A 22,065-nucleotide genomic window follows, 5' to 3' on the forward strand; every position below is an offset into this window, starting at 1 on the left:
CAAATGACCTGATTACAGATGTACGCCATCTATAATCCAGATCCCTTCCCAGACGCCTTGACCCCCACTCACATGAGTCACATGATATGGTGGGGTTCACCTGAAACCTTGGCTGATTGTGACCCACACCTGTTTTTACACCTTGGCTCATGTGATTAGGCAGAGGATCAATAGGGGGTTCGTGACCCTCTTAGGGACACTCCCAATAGGGCTTAAAATCTGGGACTCTCCACCAGTTACGCTTAGAACTGAAGAAGCTTGTCAGATGAAACATCTTCAAGAAACTTAAAGAAGACCAAATGTGTTTCTTTCCGAGCTCCTTGGACTTCGACAAAGAAGCAAAGCAGAACCATGACGAGACATGATGCCACTGTCAAAAATGTGGGATTTAAGCCATTTACCATTGTTACCAACTCTGTGGCCATAAAAAAACTCCCCGAGACAGCTCTCCTTGAACCTGGTTCTTTACAATGAAGTGCCTTGAGCTGACTGTTGTTGTGATTTGGCGTTACATTAATAAGACTGAATTAAACTGAACAGCTGTATTTGCCACAACGAACATCTGATCCATATGAGGCTCACGGCCCACTTCATTGAGACTACTGAACTTCATGTTCCTTTTGGTGCCACTGGAGAAGAAGCAATTATAGTCTAGATGTAGTTTTTAGATTTTATTTTGCACTGATGGCATTTTTATGTTTTTGTAGCTGATCATAGAATTTTAGTTTTCAAGTTTGTTTGTGTTCTTCTGTAAAACTTGAATCTTTTCAGTTTCAGTTTAGTAGATGTACTCGTGTTGTTTATTTAAAATGTAGTTGAACATTGTTGTCATGAATATATATGAACTTTAAGCTTGTCAGCCACAGTGACTGGACACATATTGTCATATGTATCCATAATGACTGACATTAAAAACGTTTTTATAAGACGTTTTTCCATATTGCCAAGCCCTAACTAAATCTTGCCAAGCATAATTCACAAAAGATTGATTTTTTTATTACTGTATTTTTTATGTGTGTGCTGCATATTTGTAGTTTTTATTTTCTACAAGCATGCTATCTATTCACAAAGTCTCTTAAATAAGCCTCTTGGATGGAAAGAAATCCCCCAACAGTCCCCAAAGTTGCCCACAAAATGTTCCCAAGTAAAAAGAGCGATTGTTATGATCATTTCAACACGTGCCAAGGCTTACTTTACATGTCTAGATCCCCATCTGTCTCATTTTATAAATGACTTAACAGAGCTGTAGTTTTGACTATATTTATACCCTGGAAGTAATTACCTTATACGTGCAGAATTCATGAATCAATTTGCAATTACAGTCCCAGCACTGTTAGTTTTTAAAGTCTGCTGCTATTTGACAGATCATTCACAAACGAGGTAAATATTCCCATATGCTCCGATAGCACATTCAAATTGGCCATGCACTGGTTAAAGCATGCTCTGCATATCCAAGGGATTTAATGGAATTCCATCGATAGGTAATTAGCCTATTACAACCTTTCAGTTGTACCACATCCTTTGGTCAAATCACCCTTACTAGAACTGACTCAAAGATCCCATGGCAAACGGCTTCTTTTCTGATGTGCTGGGAGACAGTCTGTGATTACATTTAGTCCTGGGCCCTTTCATTTGACCAGCATATCATTTCTTCCCTGGCATACTTCAAAGTGTGGACACTTCAAAGTAGAATGAGTGACTGCCACTCGGACTCTGAGGATGGCTCTTTTGATCATCCTCTGAAAACTCCTCTAATGCAATCAGGGCAAGCACGCCAGAGAGAAGGATTTGACAGCCATAAGATAAATGCAGTAATCCTCATAGCTATCAGATAAGCACAGCATGCTCTAATCCATTAATATGAAAATGAGGGAGGACTCAAAGTGGCTGGGTGGGGGCTTCAGAGCAACAGTTAAACACTTTGGAATAAGTCTTCAAAGGAAGGATTCAGAATTTAAACTATTTAATGATCTGTGTGTGTGTGTGTGGGGGGGGGTGCCCAGGATAACAGCTTCCTACATCATAACACTAAATTATTTTGTTAATGCACTTACAAGGTGTAAGAGCAAATCTGATGTCTACCTGCAGTGATGTGAGTTAAAGTCTTCCAGCAACTCTTGAGTAACCATCAACCTGCTTTTATAGCAGTCCTCAGTTTTAACCTCTGCATCCTGTTTTATTACATTTGACCCTGAGTTTCTGTTTATGCTCTCCTGTTATTAAGATGTTTGTGTTTACGGCATCGTTCAGATACTCTATTATTCTAGTCTTGGTTATGGTTATATTGAGTCTTTCTGATTTTACTTTATGTTTCCTACTGATAGCTTTCAGTTTTGCAATCGGCTGGTTTGACTCTTACTTTTGGTAGTAATAGTTTGCTCAGTGTTTTTCCTGTCGTCTGTTCTCCCTGTCTCATTTTTCTCGTGGTGCCTGGTCCACTGTCATTGACTCTGACTCTTCTTGACTCTGAGTATTTGTCTTTATTTTATTTTGAAGGGTTTTTTTTTAACCTGTGTCTCATTCCTATTGACATGAAATGCATTATATGTTTCCAGGATAGTGCTCTGATAAAGGTCAAAAAGACTGACGACTCCATCAGATCACCATCTGGAGTATGTAGGGGACCAGGGAGAGACCACCAACCAACCTTCACACAGCAGTAATGTATGTCAGGTGGTACAGTGTGTTAAACTGTCAGAATTCAGCATTTAGCGTTTGGTCAGATGCTGCGAAAGTTTTAAATGTCCACAAAATGCAGCGATTAGCGTCAGATTGCAATTGTCATGGCTATAATGTTAGCCAGTGCAAGCATGCCTAACAATATATATGGAACATTTTAGCCTTTTGACCCATAGCCTAAAATTCTTAGCCCTTGCAAACATTTTACAATTGCAATGCTAGCCTGGAAAAGAAATGACAATGTGCCACCTCCTCCTTCTTCAGCATGTAAGAATAGACAAGAACCCTTGTAGGCGTATGCTTTCTCTGTCAGAATTGCTGCCTCAGTGCATACACTCCGTACACTACCTATGGTACTAAAAAAAAAAAAAAATCCCTCTTTCAGACGTTTGGAGTTGGAAGGAACTGTAAGTATTGGTTGTAGTGGGGTGTGTCAACGTGAAGTCTGTAGCTGCTCATTTGCTGATTGCTTTAGTTGTAAAGGTAGATGCAGACTTGGCTTCTGTCTGTCCCCCAACTTTGTTTTTTGAAGGAACTCAGTTGTTCCATCTGACCACCTGCTCTTCTAATGCAAATCCATCCAATCACATTTATCTCCTATTCTATCTCTCTATCCTCTTGCTATTTCTTTATCTGCAACATTACTAGAAGTACTCTGTCCTGTTCGTACAATCACCTATTGATATTTTCTGTGCTTCCCCATTACTGCTTTCTATTCAGCTATCCTTCTATCCATTTATCCATCCCTTCATTCATTAGCATTGGGTATGTGAGAGGTGATGTGAACTCACCTAATGGGGTTATGTGTCTCCAGGTAATGGTTGGCTCAGGTTTCCCACTGGCTGTGCAGATGAGAGACACATTGCTGCCCTCGTTTACCGTGATGTCAGGGGAAATGTCATATATCTTGGGAGGAACTACAAAAAAAAAGAAAAAGAAAGGAAAGGGAGAACATATAAACAAGATTAGCATTTCAAAGTGAAATATGATTCCTCCAGCAATATCATCTATATGTACGATTAAATTAGAGAGGAAATCAGTGTATGATGAATAATACAGTAAGAACAGTAAGAAGAATATATGTTTCGGTAAATGCTCCTTCACTTTACTGTTTGCATAAATCCCACATTACATGTCATATTCAGACCCCATGAGTCTGACATTGTCACCTTGTTAGATATTCAGAGTGGGCGTAAGGGGAGTGTGACTTTCCCCTTGGCAGTTACTCCTACTCAACTGCATCAGTGACTATCACAGTCATGACTGAGGCTACATTGGGTAGTGCACACTTAGTATAGGTTAAGCAGGTTTAAACAAAGAAGCAGACAGTCGGATCAAAATAAACGGAGGCACAGTATAAGACAGGCTAAATGTTAGCGGTGGAGGAAAGAAATGAATACAGCATAGCATGCATGGTGATAGTGTATTGTTACTGGGACACCAAATATCAATATTTTATTAAACTGAATATGAACAAGAGGGCTAATCTTATGCACCACCATCCTGAGATAACATAAGCTAAATAAACTTGACAACCTCCTAACCTCCTCGGTGTAAGCTAATAACTCCATTCCATGAGTAAAAATAGGATACCAAATCTATTAAACTAAAAACGAAGAAATATTTGATATTCTGTGACCGAGGGCTTGAGTGTGTTGCACACTCACGATACTTTTTATCCATAAGGCGATTGCACGCCTCACAGGAGGACTTTTCTGCAAACAGTCACAGTCTGACTTGCACTGATTGCAATCACTCAAATTGCCAATATGTTGCCATCACACTGAATGAGTCTTTGTCACTGAGTGCAACTTGAGGGGACTCGACTCAACTGACCACCAGCTGGTTGTACATTAATATAGAACAGGAAGGTTGCCCAGCACAAATGTGATGGTTAAAATGGAAATTTCTGTTAAATGCAGATTTAACACCATCAGATATGTAATTTCTAACAATTTATCACAGTTAATTGCTCTATTATAGAAAACAAATTCCATGTAATTGCCAAATTGACCGCACTGAATTGCAGACTGATGTCAGACTAAGGCTAACTCCGTCTTATGTTAACATTTACAGCAGGCTTTAGTGTTTGGTATTTGACAAGTCTTTCCTGGCCTATCCTGTCAAATAGGGGTTGATGTAGGAGACGCCCTGTACAGCTCACCAATCAGAGACAGACAATTAACGTCACTGTGTTTGTACTGGAACATGGACACTCCACACAGAGGGGCCCCAGCCAGGAGGCTAGTGGATCTAAACTAGCCAAATGGGGCTATGAGTCAACACTTTGCCCATGATTAGCTCACCTCTCGCTAAAAAGAATCAATCTGGCAACTTATTGTATGACATCCTCTGTTGTATAAGTATATCGAGGTCCCAGTATATGTATATCGAAATATGGAAATAATTCTTAGATATTTTTACAAAAACATGAACAAGCTTTAAACAGATCTTGTCTTCCTAGAATCACTAGTGTATAACATCTGTTGGCGATATACTGATATAATGATTGAGGGTAAACAGAAGTTAACTAACGTGCTCTCACAGCCAGAAAATGAATGACAGCACAAAGTGTGGCTCAACTAAAAAGTTTTAAATGTGAATAATAATTGAATACACTTTGACACTTTTTAATCACAGACACTGCGACACACTGCAGATAGATGTCTCCTAATGGCTCATGTATCACGGTACCTTTGTTACTTTGGGAAATACTTCATGATGGTATTGTAAGTTACTATGCGTAGCCCCTAAAACCAAACTCCCCAAAAGTAAGTAATTCATAGATCTGTAGCCGGGCTTAGAGGGTGTTTATCATCAATTTGGGGGAAAAAAAATATATTGACGGCAGCTCATGAGAAGTCCCCGCTGGACATCACTTACACGTATAATTGGAAAGTTTCTGTGCACTTAAATCCTCTTGGAGCTTTGATGTTAAAAGCTTCGGTATTTAGGGTGTTCAAAACGCAGAGAGAAACACATGAAGCCATCCACAAAGGCCTTTGCACGCATTTGAATAAGCACACATGCAGGTACATGTGCATGTGCGCACACACTGCTGCCAGCTTATGAGACACTATTTTAATCTGCAAGATTTGAATCTCAGCGGGGGCTTTTCTGCAGTGGACTGTGTTATACAGTAATGGATTCTCACTCATCTGGGTCCAACTATTCAACTATTCTACCCTCTGATCCTGCCTGATGCCTGCTAAAAAAACAACAAAGGAAAAGTTGATTCAACAATGTCTAGAGTTCCCCCCTTTAGGCCCACCAACACATTTTAGTCACATGGTCTTTTGTGTCATTGAACTTTCACTTCAGCATCAATTTCTCCCCTTCACTCTGTTATGAGTATACAAAGGGCACTGCAAAGAATTTAAACGCAAGCAAAACCTGCAACTTATAAACAATAAATGAGTTTCTTTAGTGCACAGAAAACAATCTGTGGCTTGGACAAAGTAAAAGTATAAAGCTAATAACGGAACTCCGATGACCAACATTAAGGCCATAAACAGCATGCTATAACTTTAACAAGGTTATATGTGTCCCACTTGTGTATTAAGAGCGAACAGCCAATCGGTTTTATAACTCTGCGATTTAAAGGAAACAAACAGCACTGTATGACTCACAAGTGGTACCACCAACCAGCAACCTGCACTGACCCAGGCATAACCAACCAATGAAACAAGGGAATGCCCATGAAAACATTTGCAGTGCTGCTGTTTTTTGTTGAGGGATGATAGGCGTCGCTTTTGATCAACAGATCTGGATCTAAATGAGATGAAAGTGGCGGACCTTCTGTGGGAGAGGACCGGAGGCGATGTTGAATCTAGGTTATTGCTTGTCAGACTCCTGTGTTTACTTGCTGTAGGACCCCAGTGTTGACACATCTCCTCAGTGTCTGATAGCACAAAATTGAAAATGTTGGGGTTGTCTACTGATCCTATCTCTCTTTGGCAGGGACTGAGAGGTTTTCAAAGGTTTAGATGAAGAGCCCACAGTTTTTCAGCTCAGAGCTGCTGTAGCACAGTGGCTTTACTGTATAACAATGCTTGCTCCAGTTAAGAATAACAACCGATGCTGTGAAACAGAATAAAAGATCAATAGGTACCAGTCAAACTTTAGACACTGAGTGAAAAACTTTTTATCATTATGGCGCTGCGGTATCTGAACAACTGAACAGTAATTTATTCACCAGACAATAGTCCATGTTTTCGATTCATGCCTTTTAAATCTATTACAGTAACTACCCGAAGGCTTTTTTATAATTGTAAATTTGCTCTAATACCTCTAGTATGGAGGGAAAAACTACTATAATGAATAATTAAATGTATACAACACTGAATGCATTCAAGTAATATATTTAAAAAATGTAGGTACATATGATTATTTAAAGCCATGATAAGAAGAAGAAAGAAAGCACATCCTCTTTCAGTTCTAAGGTTTTACATATCAACACACATGATACAAATAATTTGATAACTACAACCTCAGATCAACTCCAAAACATGACATATTACATTGTGCCATTATTTATTTAACAGAAACTAAGCCAAATGCATAAGCATAAGTGTGTGCAATATTAGATCCACCCTTACTGCTGCTTTAGGAATTAAGAGGTTAAGTAGCAGCCGGGTGGATTAACTGATCATCAGCAAGTGTGAGCACCTCTACAAAAGGAGACGTTTTGTCAGTTTAGTGGTCTGGAGCACTCAGGTGCCTGTTAACACAATGCCAAGAAAGAAAGACGTCAGCGATGGTCTTGGAGAAGCAATTGTTGCTGCCCATCAATCGGGCGAGGTTATGAGGCCATTTCCAAACATTCGCAAGTGAGAAAGATTATTTACAAGTGGAAAACATCCAAGACAGCTGCCAATCTCTCCAGGAGTGGACATCGCACCATCCCAGCAAATTCATTCAAGTTCATGACAGTACAATTAGAAACAGACTGGATAAGTATGGCTTGTTTACAACGGCTGTCAGGAGAAAGCATCTTCTCTCTAAAAAGAACATGGCAGCACAGCTTAGGTTTGCGAGGTTGCGTCTGAACAAACCACAAGACGTCTGGAACAATCTCCTTCGAACAGACGAGACCAAAGTACAGATGTCTGGCCATAATGCACAGCACCACGTCTGGCAAAAACCAAACACAGCCTATCAGCACAAACATCTCATACCAACTGTCAAGGAGGGGTGATGATTCGGGCTTGTTTTGCAGCCACAGGCCCCGAGCACCTCGCAGTCACTGAGTCCGCTATGAACTCCTCTGTATACCAAAGTATTCTGGAGTCGAATGTGTGGCCATCTGTCAGACAGATAAAGCTTGGCTTGAACTGGGTCACGTAGCACCAGCAGTTCTACAACTGAATGTGAAAAAGAAAAGTCAGTGTGTTATCCAGTCAAAGTCCGGACCTTGAAATCCTTAGTGAACTGAATTGACACTGTAAAGAGGAGTGGGCCAAAATTCCTCCACAATGCCTTTGTACAGAAAATGATTGCTTTTGTAGAAAACTGGTTCTATAAGCTTCTGAATCACAGGGTGCACTTCGTTTGTTTGGCTTCATTCTTGTTAAATAAGGTGTAATATCACAGGTTGGTGTTTATCTGAATTTGTATCTACTTCATTTTAAAAAAACTGCTTTTATTATGTCCTGACATGTAAAACCTGTATTTACATTTGCATTAATTATTCTATGTAATCATCATTGGTTTTGAATTTTAAAAGCATTTCATCTTTTATCTATTTATTTTGGGAACAAGTTCCTTTGTATTTTCCTGGTTTATTTGCAAAAACTCCATTTCTGCTTAACTATACAAATGAGCGGGGGTACCACTCAAAATGCGTAATAAGGTCAACTCTTCACCTTTTGGTGTTAAATAAGTTAAACTCTTATCACGGACAAATGGGGAAATCACTGAAAGCATATGTCATGTTTTGTCTCACTACAGCGGCCCCTCAGCGGCTTTTTAAAGAGGCAGATATGGGGGAAAGTTTGCATAACTGCAAATTTATTTTAGTTTAATAATGCAATGCTGCTATTAAGTATGAAGTGTTTATTGTGTAGGGAATAGGAAATGAGTGATAGCGTGACAAAATATGATTTTGCCATCTGTTGTTTCTCCTGTACAAAAAAAACTAAAAACTAAAATCCTAAATAATATCTTACATGTTTTTTATTAAGTGGGAGTCTTGTTGCTAGGTTACAGTGCAAAGACTTTGCAATTTGTGTTGCTGAGGGGTCCGTATGATGGACACAGGACTGAACGGGTTGTGTATTTGCCTGCGAGTACCTTTTCCTACAAATGTTTTAGTGACGAAGCTCGTATTAACAAGAGCACGAGTCTCATACTGACATGTGACTCGTGTTAATACAGAAAAACGTTGTACGTGTCGGTGGTAACTTATATGACTATATAGCTAATGACTTTATTTTCTTATTGCTACAGTCAAAAGAAAGTTGTTATTTTCATTGATGCCATTTATATTTATTATCTCTGGACCATCCTATCCTGTCCTTCAGTGTGCATTAGAGCCCAATGACATACCAGCTGATATAAGGTATCTGCAATGGCTGATCAACCAACATTTAAAAAGTAAGGAGGATATGACAGAAACACCCTTCAAATGCTCCATCGACACACATAACATGCTGTAGTTATGAGTGATAGACAAGTAATTCGTTCACTCTGCATCTTACTTGTTGGAAACGCCTGCCACAGTTGTAACCCGAGTGTAAAATCCAAGACTTGGTGTGACAATAAAAGATTATCAAAGGTTTTAATTTTAAAGATTTAAAATGCATTTCATATTTTTTGCAAGGGTGCATAAATAGCTACACAACGTAAACATGAGGGAAGTTTATGTTTCATGTCTCTAATAGAAAAATATATTGAACGATATATTGGATTTTTTTAATATGAGTTTAGATATTGTTCTTCAAAGTCCTATATAGGTTCGACTGCACTGTGCATAGGGCGGCACGGTGGTTAGCACCGTTGCCGCACAGCAAGAAGGTCCTGAGTTCAATTCCACCATCAGGCCGGGGTCTTTCTGTGTGGAGTTTGCATGTTCTCCCCGTGTTTGTGTGGGTTCCCTCCGGGTACTCCGGCTTCCTCCCACCGTCCAAAGACATGCAGCTTGTGGGGATAGGTTAATTGGATAATCTAAATTGCCACTAGGTGTGAATGTGAGCGCGAATGGTTGTCTGTCCCTGTGTGTTGGCTCTGTGACAGACTGGTGACCTGTCCAGGGTGTACCCCGCCTCTCGCCCTATGACAGCTGGGATAGGCTCCAGTGCCCCCCGCGACCCTGAAAAGGATAAGCGGAAGCGAATGGATGGATGGATGCACTGTGTATATGTGGAAAGCATAAAAGGAGACGGGCAAAGTTCCATAACCTTCCATGTGCATGCATAAAAAGCTAAAGATCAGGACAGAGCCAGTCAGAGTAGCCTCCAATGGTAATAGATGAAAGTAGCTGACCTCCAAAGCAGCAGAAGCACAGCAAATACAGTCAAGCTAAAGCATTTTAAATAGAATGCCTGATGTGGGCTGGCACTGAGATCTTCTTATCTGGTGAGACTATAGCTCAACTTTCTTTGTGGCCCATCTGGACTCATGTGGGTGAATGCTGTAGTGGATATTTATGACATTTTTGCTTTTATTAGAAAAGTGAGAAAAACAAAATAATGGACATAGTGACCATGAGGACACCCACCAATAAGTGAAGTCCCTTTATGAAGCCTAAAGCTGAGAGTTTTTGAAACCTGGACCCGAAGAACAGGCTAACGAGGTGTAATTGACAAGTCATTAAATAATGTGCATATTCTTGAAAATCCTCCTCGCCGACTCTGAGAATGTCACAAAAGGGACAATTTCCCTGCTCAACTCAAGTGTTTGTGCAACCAAAAGAGTTGCTGGCCATTAAAAAGCAGCAAATGACATGTAGTAAAGCTCCAGTCTGCAGGAATTAAACTGGACATATATTATGGGTCCCAGTCCCACGACTACTTGGCTGCTCCAAATCAGCACAAACGTAACCATCCAGTGAGGTTAATGATTGGAATGTGTTATGGTCCACCATTATCTTATTTTACAGCACAATAGATGTCTCATAACATAGTAATGGAGAAACATGATGCAAAAATGTGCATTCGGAAATACAGCATCCAACCACAGTGAGAATTTTCTACATTTCTATCTTTATTTTTTACACAAAAAGAACTAAAAGCCTCCTCCAACAGCAGTGATGACGATCTTCCTCTCTGAGGTAAAATGACACCACGGATTCTTCAGGCATTATATCCGAATGTAAGTGGCAGTATCAAGGTGCTCTTACAATGTTAGTCCAACACTTCAGAAGCCAGAATCGTCAATACCTTGACCCAATCAACACTTAGTAATGGCGGCCAGTGTGCTGGAGGTGATTAATTTCCTCTCGTTTTCACAACACTATAACGCAGTTACTCCAAGGTAACATGTGTACTGAGGCTCACTTTGTGTTTCTCAGTCAGTATATGCCAGAAGATTCTAGGATCTTTGTAATAAAGCAAACTGCTTGACCAGCCATACTACATCATGGTTTAAAAGACCGCTGATGAGTTTGAAGATTTTCTCAAAATCTCTTCCCTCTAATTCAGAATAACGCAGTAGCCGCTTCTAACTGTAGACAACTTAACTCAGTGACATGGAAGTAAAAATAAATCTTACTATACTGATCACAGTGTAAGTATATATGTACTGTAACTCGTCCTTAAAAGGTCGGGCCCGCTTAACAAAGCTTTGCAACAACGTCACAGCAATTACAAAAGCTATATATTTAAAAAATATATAATTATTATAAATCCAGTTGGGTTTTTTGTATATATATAATGCACACGTCATCCTCCCCCTGTGAATGCAACACTAAGTTCTATGAATTTATTTGTTTCATGTGCTATGTTCAACATAAATAAAAAATACAACCACTTGCTCAAAGCTGCTTAGAGGAAAACTAGTCAAAACTAAAGTGGACATTCATATAAAAGTTCCTCCCTGCCGAGATAAGACGTCGCTGGAATTCTTAGTTGTTAAATTCTTGGTTAACACATTGAAAGCCTGTGAAGTTCGGTACCATTACTGTTCCCTGGGTGCCTCTCTCTGAGTGCTCCGTATCATCCCTTTTCCACCTCCTCCAACTCTAACATCAGAAACAGTCACGACTGTGCGACCCCTTCAACAGCAGAACAATATAACCCTTCCCTCGATACCAACATCACCAGCTTGTTGTTTTCTTTAGGCGCTAATTCATTAACGATGCTATGATTGTCATGTTTGCCCATTCCTCTCTAATTTCCCTTCTCTAGCCCTGCGGGAGGTGCTGAGCACAAGCTGCCACAGCTGATCTGGGTGGCATCATCTCCCTCCTAGCAGATGCCTCAGGTGAATAAATAAAACCGTAATGACGCCACCTTGAATTACGGAAATGCTTACAGCTGCACTATTATAACATGGGGGGTGCACGCTACTGGGCTCTTCCATGAATTCTGACAGGCCTTTCCACGATGACTTCTGCTACTAAATTGCAGGACCCAATTACTGGCTAAACCTACTGCCATCAAGCTTTCCAATTAGAGCACAGAGGGGAACCCTGGCCACTAGCTGTAATGGACGGCAGCACGGGTGATGAGTCACAGGAAGCTGTGAGAAAGAGAGGGAAGGACAGGCAAGAAGGAAAAGAGTGCCATCCTTTATTTTCCACTGCCAGTGTTGAAACAGATGAAGATGTTGTGACTGCTCAAGACAACGCAATGCAATAATCTTACTGAAACAGAGAGGCTCTTTCATTGGAGGACACCTTTTTTTAATCATTGGCCTGAAGAAATTTGGAAGTGAATTAGGGGAAGATTTACTTGATACAATGACAGGGAAATCTTAAAATATGCTTTTAAAACTCTAAAATTACCTGCTCCCAAATTTCCCCAAACTTAATAATGAAACATAAACCCCATAAAAGTATACTGAAGTTTCTTGGATGTAATATACACCTCTATAATGTGACAGCTATTCCTAAAGGTTTTCAATTACATTTCCCCAAAGCATGCAGCAAAAAAAAAAAAACCTTCCACTCTGTTAATTAGGTGTCAGACACGGAGACTAAACATAAACAGTGACAGATTATATTACGCAAAGGGATTACCTCCATTTGCAGTGTCATAAAGCATTCACAGATAATTTGTAGCACTTAACTTCGGGGAAAGTTCATCCAAACAGAAAGAGAAACATGTCACTATTTGATATGACATTTTTCTTTACTGCTTTTGAGAGAAGAAAAAATAACTTTAGTGTAAGGAAAAGGCTCGACCACACAACCTATCATGTTTGTTGTGCCTCATGTGTAACATCATCAGTTAAAGGCCCTCAGAATCAATTAGGTGATTTTTAATGTATTATACACAAATCTTAAAAAGCATGCCTAATAAATCAGAGTTGATAGATACTGAAGGTGCAGTATGCATGAAGAAAGGAAAATGGTATAATTTCAAAGTAAAGTTGTCCTCTTGACAGTCTCCCTTCTCTGTTCTACGTTCCTTCAGCCTAATGAGCAGCAGCATATACCGACCGACATATTTGCAACGCAAGCTTGATCAATAGGCTCGACCAGAGTCGTCTGCCAGCGAGGCAGCCCAGGAGTTTGTTGTATAATCCAGCTTTTTATGAAGCTAAATATTACCTAAGTCTGCCTTGGCTGAGGCCAAGTGTGACAACTACAGTGAGTGCCAGTGCAGGAATAAACACATTTTACTGCAGGATTTTTCATCATTAAATAAGGCTTTCCACCATCTAAAGGGTTGGTGCAAGCTTCAGTGCCAATGGGGATGCTCTACTCAGCTGTGATGAATTGTTTTCCTACACGTCTGTCATTGGTTCTTCAGCTGGCAGGTGAATGAGGACTTCTCAGATTGAAAGGGCAGCACGGGAAATGGGTCATCTGGGTCCCTTTTCTTTTTTAAGTTTTGCTGTCACACATAGTTTGGAAAAGATTTTTAATTTTATGTCCCCAAATTAAGTATGAACAGTCTGAATGGGTCCTCACCATAAGACCATATAACCAAACCTATGAATTGTCTAAATCTATTCTGCACAAGAAGCTGTACTACTTTTCAGCACTACTTTAACATGAAATTTAACTGTGAAGAAGGTCATGCACAGTGCTGGTCGATAGAGGCACTGTCTCTTGTAGATTATTAAATAAATGTATGTATGGGATGTTTTTTATTTATTTATTCTACTGGATTTGTGTTTTTCAGCAGTGGCAGTGTTGGAGGCTCTTCACTTACTCTACTGCTGCTATTTCTTTTTTTAAAGAGTCTGGCCAGTGTTCAGTTAGCCTTCAATGCTGGAGAAGCCTCTCAGATGAGAGTTGAAATGTCTTCAAGAACCTAAAAAAGAAGTCCAGTTGCTTTCAACTCAAGCTCTTCAGACTACCATGACACGAAAGCCCGAGAACCTACACGGACACTCTGGCTAATGAAATGCAGCAGCATCTCATCTGAAGGGAATGCACTTGCAGATCAGCCAACAAGAACTAGCAATGATTATCGAATATCGAGAAGTCGTCATTAAGTTTAATACAGGACTATAACTACGAGCCGTACAATAAAATGTGTCCGACTCAGCAAGATTAGATACGCAGGACAAATATGTAGAGTCAAAGACAACTACTGCTGTTAAAAAAAGTCGTCAAATAATACATGAACACAAGGTCAGGCATAAACGACAGCCCTCAAAGCTAGCATGTCAGAAGTCTGCAAGAACTTGAGCAGTTTGGGGTCAAAGGTAATCAAATAGTTCCCTGTGAACTTGAAACAGTTCCCTGTGTTTTGCACATCCCTCACAGGACCAGACACCCTTGTCCCATCTACCCCATGATGCATCATGGGGTAGATGGATTTTATAAAGTCTGTAAAAACAGCCAAGTGAAAATGCAGACCACTTGAATTACAACAACGACACAAAAACCTGCCTCAGTCTGTTTTCAATGGATTCCTCAGATAATGACAGTTTAATGCCATTCTTTTTTAGTGTGTTTGTACCTTTGTGTGTGCCACAGGCTTGCACTGTGTGCTTTTAAACAAATGTTATACCATACGTGACTCCAATCCTATAAACTTTGAAAGTAGCTTTAGTTTTAGCTTCAACATCAACTGCTGAACTCCCATAGTGTTATTAAACATATCAATCTCAATAATTTTCAACAGAAAAAAATAAAGCAAAAACACACGCTCAGCCATACGGCAATAATAAAAAGCAATAAAAACGTCCCGAAAAAGAGATGTTTTCTTTTTCTTTCCATTTATTTGAGCCCAGCAGCAATTGAGGAGGTGGACTAACTGGTGGAATGGCAGTACCAAGACATAAAACCTCATCATCCCTTATTGCTTGTCTGTTTTTGGCATCTCTTCATATTCTAAGATCTCCTCGTGGCTACGATGTTGGGCAGGTTAATAAAGGATTAGGACGTTAGGAGCTGCAGCACACAGCAAATAGCTGAAGACACAAATAGATTCCTGGCAAGTGCACATTAGATGATGAACATTATTCCATAATGGTATCATTAAGTATGATGAATCCAGTGATTTACCCGATTAATGTACTGCACGAATTCGCTTGAGGGCCTGGTGACAGTGTATAATGGCGGTACAGTATGATGACTTACTGTATGTCAGTAGCGACACTATACAGATAGAAGCTGGCATGTGTGAAACAAACACAAGTCGAGTATTTTGTAACATAGGTGCACTCTCTACTACATCTGCAGCAGATAGTGTCTTTCCCGTCGATGTGACCTGGTTGTGTTTTGTTGCTGACTCTCAGTAAGCACCTACACATAACTGGATCACTGTTAATGCACCTGGCATACATTCTCACAGTGAAATCTATGCCAATTACTTTAGTTGCAAGCCTGAAGTTATTATTTTTTTCCTCTCAGTTTATGTCAGTGGCCCACTTTTTCGCTTCGAGGCATCATTCGTGTGTGACTGAAACAGAAATGACCCCAATACCGTGGTAACAATAACACACTGGTGAGGCGATGATAGCCTTGGAGAAAAAGAAAGAATCGGACAAACATTGGACAATTCTACCTCAAGCCTCCAAAATGCACTTGCAATGTATGGACGTCGCCGGAGTCATAGAGCGAAACAATTTTCACCACGTTGAAGGTGTGTTATTAGACAGAACGACTTCTGTTATCAGGAGGTTGAAGTTGAGACTTTATCAGTATTTCATGCAAACTGTGTGTATTTATTCTAATAACACGCGAGTCATTAATTTGGGAGCTGGTGAGATGATCAAGGCGATAAAAGACAAAAAGAATTGTGAAAGTAAAATCAAACATGCTGAGAACACGCTTTGCCCTGTGCAGCAATGTGAGGAAACTATAGACACCGTTTCTATTCAACTTGTAATTAACCATAACTTTATGATAATAATCCTGTCATGACCTAATGGTGCAAAAATAACATGCTTCCGCAAATGTCACAACCAATACATATGATGAGTAATTGCCAGTGAGGTTAACGATGCACAAAGCGTGATTATGGAGAGCTTGTTACCAATTTCATGCACTTCTGGGGATTTCGTGAATTAAGGGAAATCAATTGATGAAAATGAACTTTTCGAAATACCTTGTGAGAGGCAATTAATCTTCAATGGGAGAGCTGCACTGGCCATGTAATTCAAAGATAAGCTATCTAATTTATTCATGCTAATCAGCGTCTTTAAAGCCACAGCATCTTGCTTATAAACAAAATTCCTCTACGTGTGGGACACTAAAATCTCAAGGATGATTGCTGGTTTTTCAATTAGCTGCATGGCAGCAAAGTGTCTCTGATTGGTGTGGCTACTCACAGGCCCCTTAAATAGTTTACTGTCACAAATAAACAGAGAGACTGTGAGAGGGCATGCAGCTTTCAGGCTGCAAAATGTGAGCCAGGGATTAAATGACCACTGCTATGGGTGCATCTCAGCTCTTAGCTTGTGTGTATGAACTAATAATGTGATGGGACACAATCTTGGCCTCCATCTGTCACTGATCCTAAAGGTCAAAGTTCAACCTTTAGAGCCTGGGTCTTGATTAATGGGGAGAAAGCCGTTTGCAGCTAGCACACACACACAGTCATAACAAAAGAGCTGAGCTCAGTGGGTGTTTGGATCTGCTCTTTATTGGCCTGTTGCTCATCAGTAGGTCTTTGTGTTTCATTATTTAGGAAAAAAAATGTGGATTATTAGTTAAAAGTAGTTATCTAATAGAAAACAAAAATGCTGTACTCATAAAAGTGATTGTGTAATTACGTTTTCTATTAAATTGATGCATTCCCATAAACTTCATTCACAAGAAGCCACCACCTTGAGTACAGTGTCAGAGATGGCCATTCTTCACAATCGCCTTGTATGTATCTGGCTAGAGACAGGCTACAAACATATAGGCCAAGTGAGTTACTTACAGATCACAAACAGCTCTTTCAGTTGTATATGACCATTTAACGTTTAATCATCTAGCTCATTATGACTTTCTACTCCTCCTTCCTCTTTTCCACCTCATCCGCTTCCTCCTCACCTCAAGCCTTATCACCTGAACTGAATTCAGGGCTCTAACACACAAAAACATTCATAAACATGCTTATTTGTTCCTGACATTGTTACACTTAGTTACTGTCAGCAGATCAGACGTGAGACCCTCCTGTCCCAGTGCAGCTGACAGCGAGCTAGCTAAAAAAACAACAACAGCTGGTTATAAACTAACATTATGCCAGCTAACGTTAGGCTGTGTCCTGAAAGTCCTAATGTGTCCTAATTGCTTTTGAAAAACAGTTTTATTAAATTTCACATTGCAAAAATGACAGAATGACATTGCAAGAACAGCAGGTCCTAATGTCGGCTAACGGGGGTAAAAACATCGGCTCACCTCCGTTTCTCTGTCATCAGACAGAAGTGAGCTTTGCTGACTCGTATCAAGACTCCTTTTACAAACTTTCACGGCCTCCTCTATAGTGAACACATGGGCGCCAGGTGAGATAAAATGCTGACTGATAGTTTAAACTCACTAAAGATGAATGGTGGCCAGAACTGCTTGTCCTACAACGTCCACCGTAGCTAGGGTTGTGAAGAAAACGGAATTCAGTTGACTGCAATCTGCAATATACTGACATCTAGTGGTGAGATTGTACACACTGTAGCTTTAAGATGCAAAATACCAACCCTGTTGAAATAGCGCCAAGCAGCTGTAGTTTTCGTCTATAGCGCGTACATCTCAGGGAGTAGATACATAAAATGATCGCTGATACCGAACACTGTCTTGTGTGTGCGATTTTAGAGATGCTGTTTTTCAACTACCCAGTTTCTCAGTGAATCTAAATTTAAGATGCCTTTCTGTGCTTTTCATCATACTTGTCAGAGTGCCCTTGAGAGTTCTGATGAGCGTCTTTGAGCACATTAACATAATCTCCACTGGGCTTCTGGAAGACCCTTAACCATCAAAGCAATGCGCACTGCCCTGCCTTTGTTTGTCCATTTGTAGTGCAATTACTGTGAAATATTGCTACGTATCCCTGTGACTGGGCCATGTGGAGCAAAAGAAATCTACATTTTCATGAAGTGCGACGAACTGTCCGGGAAAGTTGGAATCGCGTCGAAACGCACTCGTGGATTGTTTGTCAAACTCACTTCCTCTCCTTCTGTCTCCCTCAGTCATGATTTATTCCTCTCATTGGTGAGTCATATAAGTCCGTGATAAATAGCATCGGCTGCCAAAACAATTCAAGGTTCAAGTGCATAAGAGGATTAGTGATTACACTCAGAGTTTGTGTGTGTGTGGGGGGGTGCATCTATGTAGTATGCACATCTGTGCACAACCACAAACACTGAAAGTGTCTGCATACAGCACGTGTATTATCTGTGTGTGCTCCATTCATTCTGATGGTGCTCCTGTATCAACTGCTTTTCTTCACAGTCGTCCCCATGGGTTGGTAAAGGGAGATTTGGATTAAAAAACACGTAGGTAATACAGGGCAATTCCTGTCCAGTGAGAGCTTTGGAAAGGCCAAAGTCATGAATATTCAATAAGTTGCTCATTATTAAAAACTATCAGCTACTTTGCCGAATACAGATGTCAGTTCCTGCTATTTGTTTACGCTGTTAGTCTCGAAAGATAAAGATGTTAATACAGAACACCAGGACTCTGATCATTTTAAATAAGCATCCCACCTCTGATTTGCCTGTTTTTGTGTCTATGATAATACATCATGTGTCAGGTCACTACAGATGAATGCTGCAGTATCCAGAACATGTAGGTTGAATGTCATGGTTAGACTACTAGTACATAGCTACTGTAATTCAAGCATGTATAAATCTAGTGCGTAGATTTTCATTGCACTACAGTAGTGAACTGATGATTATTTTTATCATCTAAAGATTATTTTAAGTTTAATATTTAAATGGTAAATGGCCTGTATTTATATAGCGCTTTACTAGTCCCTAAGGACCCCAAAGCGCTTTACACATCCAGTCATTCACACACATTTATTTTGTTGATAAACTACCAAAAGTCCACGGCTATTTATTGTATGGTAGTGAGGAGGCTACATTACAATACACAGCTCTTTTAACATCTGTTTCTATTTTTTTCTGTACATTGGTGTAGCAAATTTGTTCTGTATATGTGTTTATGTGAGCTGCTGAGGAATTTTCTATCTATCTGTCTGTCTATCTGTCCATCTGTCTAAAATGTGTGCATAGACTTTCTAAAACAGTCTTATCCTTGAGTGGATTTTGACCTAAACCACTTTTGACCTAAAAGTGGAACAATCCTGCATGTCAAAAATGTGATTCTTTGAGACGGTAAGGCAAAAAAAGGTCTGATGCAGTCGCTTAGTTGGAGGGCTCGTTGAATCTAACAAAGACGGAGGGTCTCTGTGACCAGACTTCTACGACAGCTAGTAGTCAAGGAAGCCAACAAAGAGGAAATCTCTCCCTGCTCTTTAATTGCACTTTGGGCAGAAGATAAATCTCGCGGACGAGACAGGCGGGCGGCACCCCACTGCTGGTGGTCAGTTTACATTCAGGGTGATGTATGCAACAGTGCTGTAAGGCCAGAGAGCGCAGCCTGTGATATTTATCTGCCCAATTAGGGCCAGTATATCTCTGAGATGTCTGCCAGTGTTTCCCCCCCAGCAAATCAGTTTCACAGCCATCCCACCATTGATGAAGGTTATGCTGTATGATAAACACAGCCTAGAGGACAAGCACGCTTGTATCCACACACAAGTGAGAGAATTCTTATTTCTGTTGTGATTTACACCTCTGAGAACCAAATGTTTAACACCACAAAAGCCATGGGCTGACACGTCTAAGCCTGACTGACTGTGTGAACAGTCAGTCAGGCTTAGGGGGAGAACGATGCCAGAGTAGCACGCATGTTCAAAAGTTCAAATCGGACGGCATGTGGCAGGAAAAACTGGGCAAGGACTGGGTAATGTCATGAAAATGAAATAGACATTTTCATTTGAAAAGCAATCAGGGTTTATATACGACTACGTATGACTTTTAAACAAACCAAAAGAAAAACAGTCATCACAAAATGTTAAAGTCCAAATCCCTCTGTTCTACCGAAGATCAGTCAGGTAGAAAAAACCAACAAAAGTCATAGTTGGAGCCACGTTAAAATCGTTTCTGGTAAGTTTTATTGATTACTCTTTGTTTCCCTGATCGTGTTTTAGTCGAACAGGACCAGGACTCGACTGCTCAACTCCCTGCTCGACTTCCTGCAGGTATCTCTGTTTCTGCTCTGCAGTTACTGGTTCTACTGTGTCGATTGTCATCTCGCCGTGCCTCCCCGTCATCACCACAGTTGGTCACAGCAGTAAAATGTGTCCCTGATTTATCGTTATTTGGTTTGTCTGTTTTCTAAACTACTGACAGAGTAAACACTGATCAGCACTTAATACGAACTACTTGCAGGTGGGGTCAAGTTTAATTATTTAGGACATCACAACAGTAAATGGATTACTCTACATGTCTCATTCTCACATTCATACAAGACCTTTTTCCTACATCTAACTGCTTTTTATTTGATCATTAATCCCTCCTTCCTGCACTGAAAAAAACAACCAGACTAATCTGAGGTGTGTAAGCGGGAATAAGAATGTGTCACAGACAAAATTAAAAAAAGAAAAAGAAAAACAGCACGAGACGACAACAACAAGTGACTAATTTTGACAACTCAACAAACTCAAAGGTTCTCAGAAGTCTTAAATCATGATTTTATTGCACCTAATGAGACAAGATGAACAACATCACCCGCATCAAACGAGATGACGATGTGGAAACATAATGGGGAATTCAGTCTGCTAATTCTTCTAGCGTGGTATGCCTATATTGTTCCAGCACAAATGCTGTGACAATGTAAAACATGTCGAACTCACCATGACAACAGCCAGACATGAAGTTTAAGAAAAGGCTAATTAAAGAAAAAAGGCACTGAGAGTTAACAGCGAGGCTTTTTACTTGAATAAGACACAATTAACAGTTAAAAGAGAGGAAACTGGAATTAAAGCCTAATTAGGTCTTGGTTCAAATAAAGGCCAAGTTCCCGCTTTACCTGAAGTAAATAAAGCTTTGGTTTAAGCAGCTACAGCTACCCATGATTCATTAAATCACTTTTCAAGTTTATTTCTATTATATTTTAATTAAATTATACATCTTATGCATGTTGACTCGTGTAATGTTTTCTCACATGCTCGACTCTTTTTAAAACAATTTTGGCCTTCCCGGCATTAAAGGTGTTATCTAAGCTGGAGTGTCTGTGCACTTTCACGACTCGAGGTAATTTATTGAATATTTATGGCTATCGGCAACAATGAGTGACAGCAGAGATTTATTTTTCCTGCCCATTAATCTAATGTTATCCACGAGTACAGGCATGCAGAGAACACATGAAAAAAACCAGAGGATAATTGAAGTGGGACACCATCCAAGAAAATTCACGGGGAGTAACTCTACATTCTGTGGTTTTCGGTGGAAACAAACCCATTACTATAATCTGGAGAATAAAGCTATACAGCGCATACATTTCAAAGTACAAAAAGTATAAAAATAAACATCACTCCATATTTTATTGTTAATAAAATAAAACCAGCATGCACAAGGCAATTACATTTTTACATAATAGATCACGTGGAATGTAATTTTGAGGAATTTACAGACGTAAAAAGTGACAACGTGGAGGTAAATTTCATGTTAAGCTCTTTTACCTGTGAATACCGTTCAAGGCTCCAAATGAAAGTTTTCTCCACTCAAGCTGCCTCTATTCTCTATTCTCTAGAGAAGACAGACGTGAGAGCTGAGCGG

General features: G+C 40.0%; 1 protein-coding gene across 2 annotated transcripts in view; it reads right to left on the reverse strand.

Moving 5' to 3' along the window:
• negr1 (neuronal growth regulator 1) overlaps positions 1-22,065 on the reverse strand; it is a 168,528-nt gene that overhangs the window by 79,720 nt on the left and 66,743 nt on the right. For both annotated transcript variants that reach the window (XM_026142484.1, XM_026142485.1), the window contains exon 3: positions 3,471-3,596. In XM_026142484.1, coding sequence (XP_025998269.1) covers positions 3,471-3,596 — 126 coding nt within the window. The remainder of the gene's footprint in view (positions 1-3,470; positions 3,597-22,065) is intronic.

Source organism: Astatotilapia calliptera, chromosome 15 (assembly GCF_900246225.1).
Source record: "Astatotilapia calliptera chromosome 15, fAstCal1.2, whole genome shotgun sequence".
In the NCBI taxonomy this organism is placed as follows: domain Eukaryota; kingdom Metazoa; phylum Chordata; class Actinopteri; order Cichliformes; family Cichlidae; genus Astatotilapia; species Astatotilapia calliptera.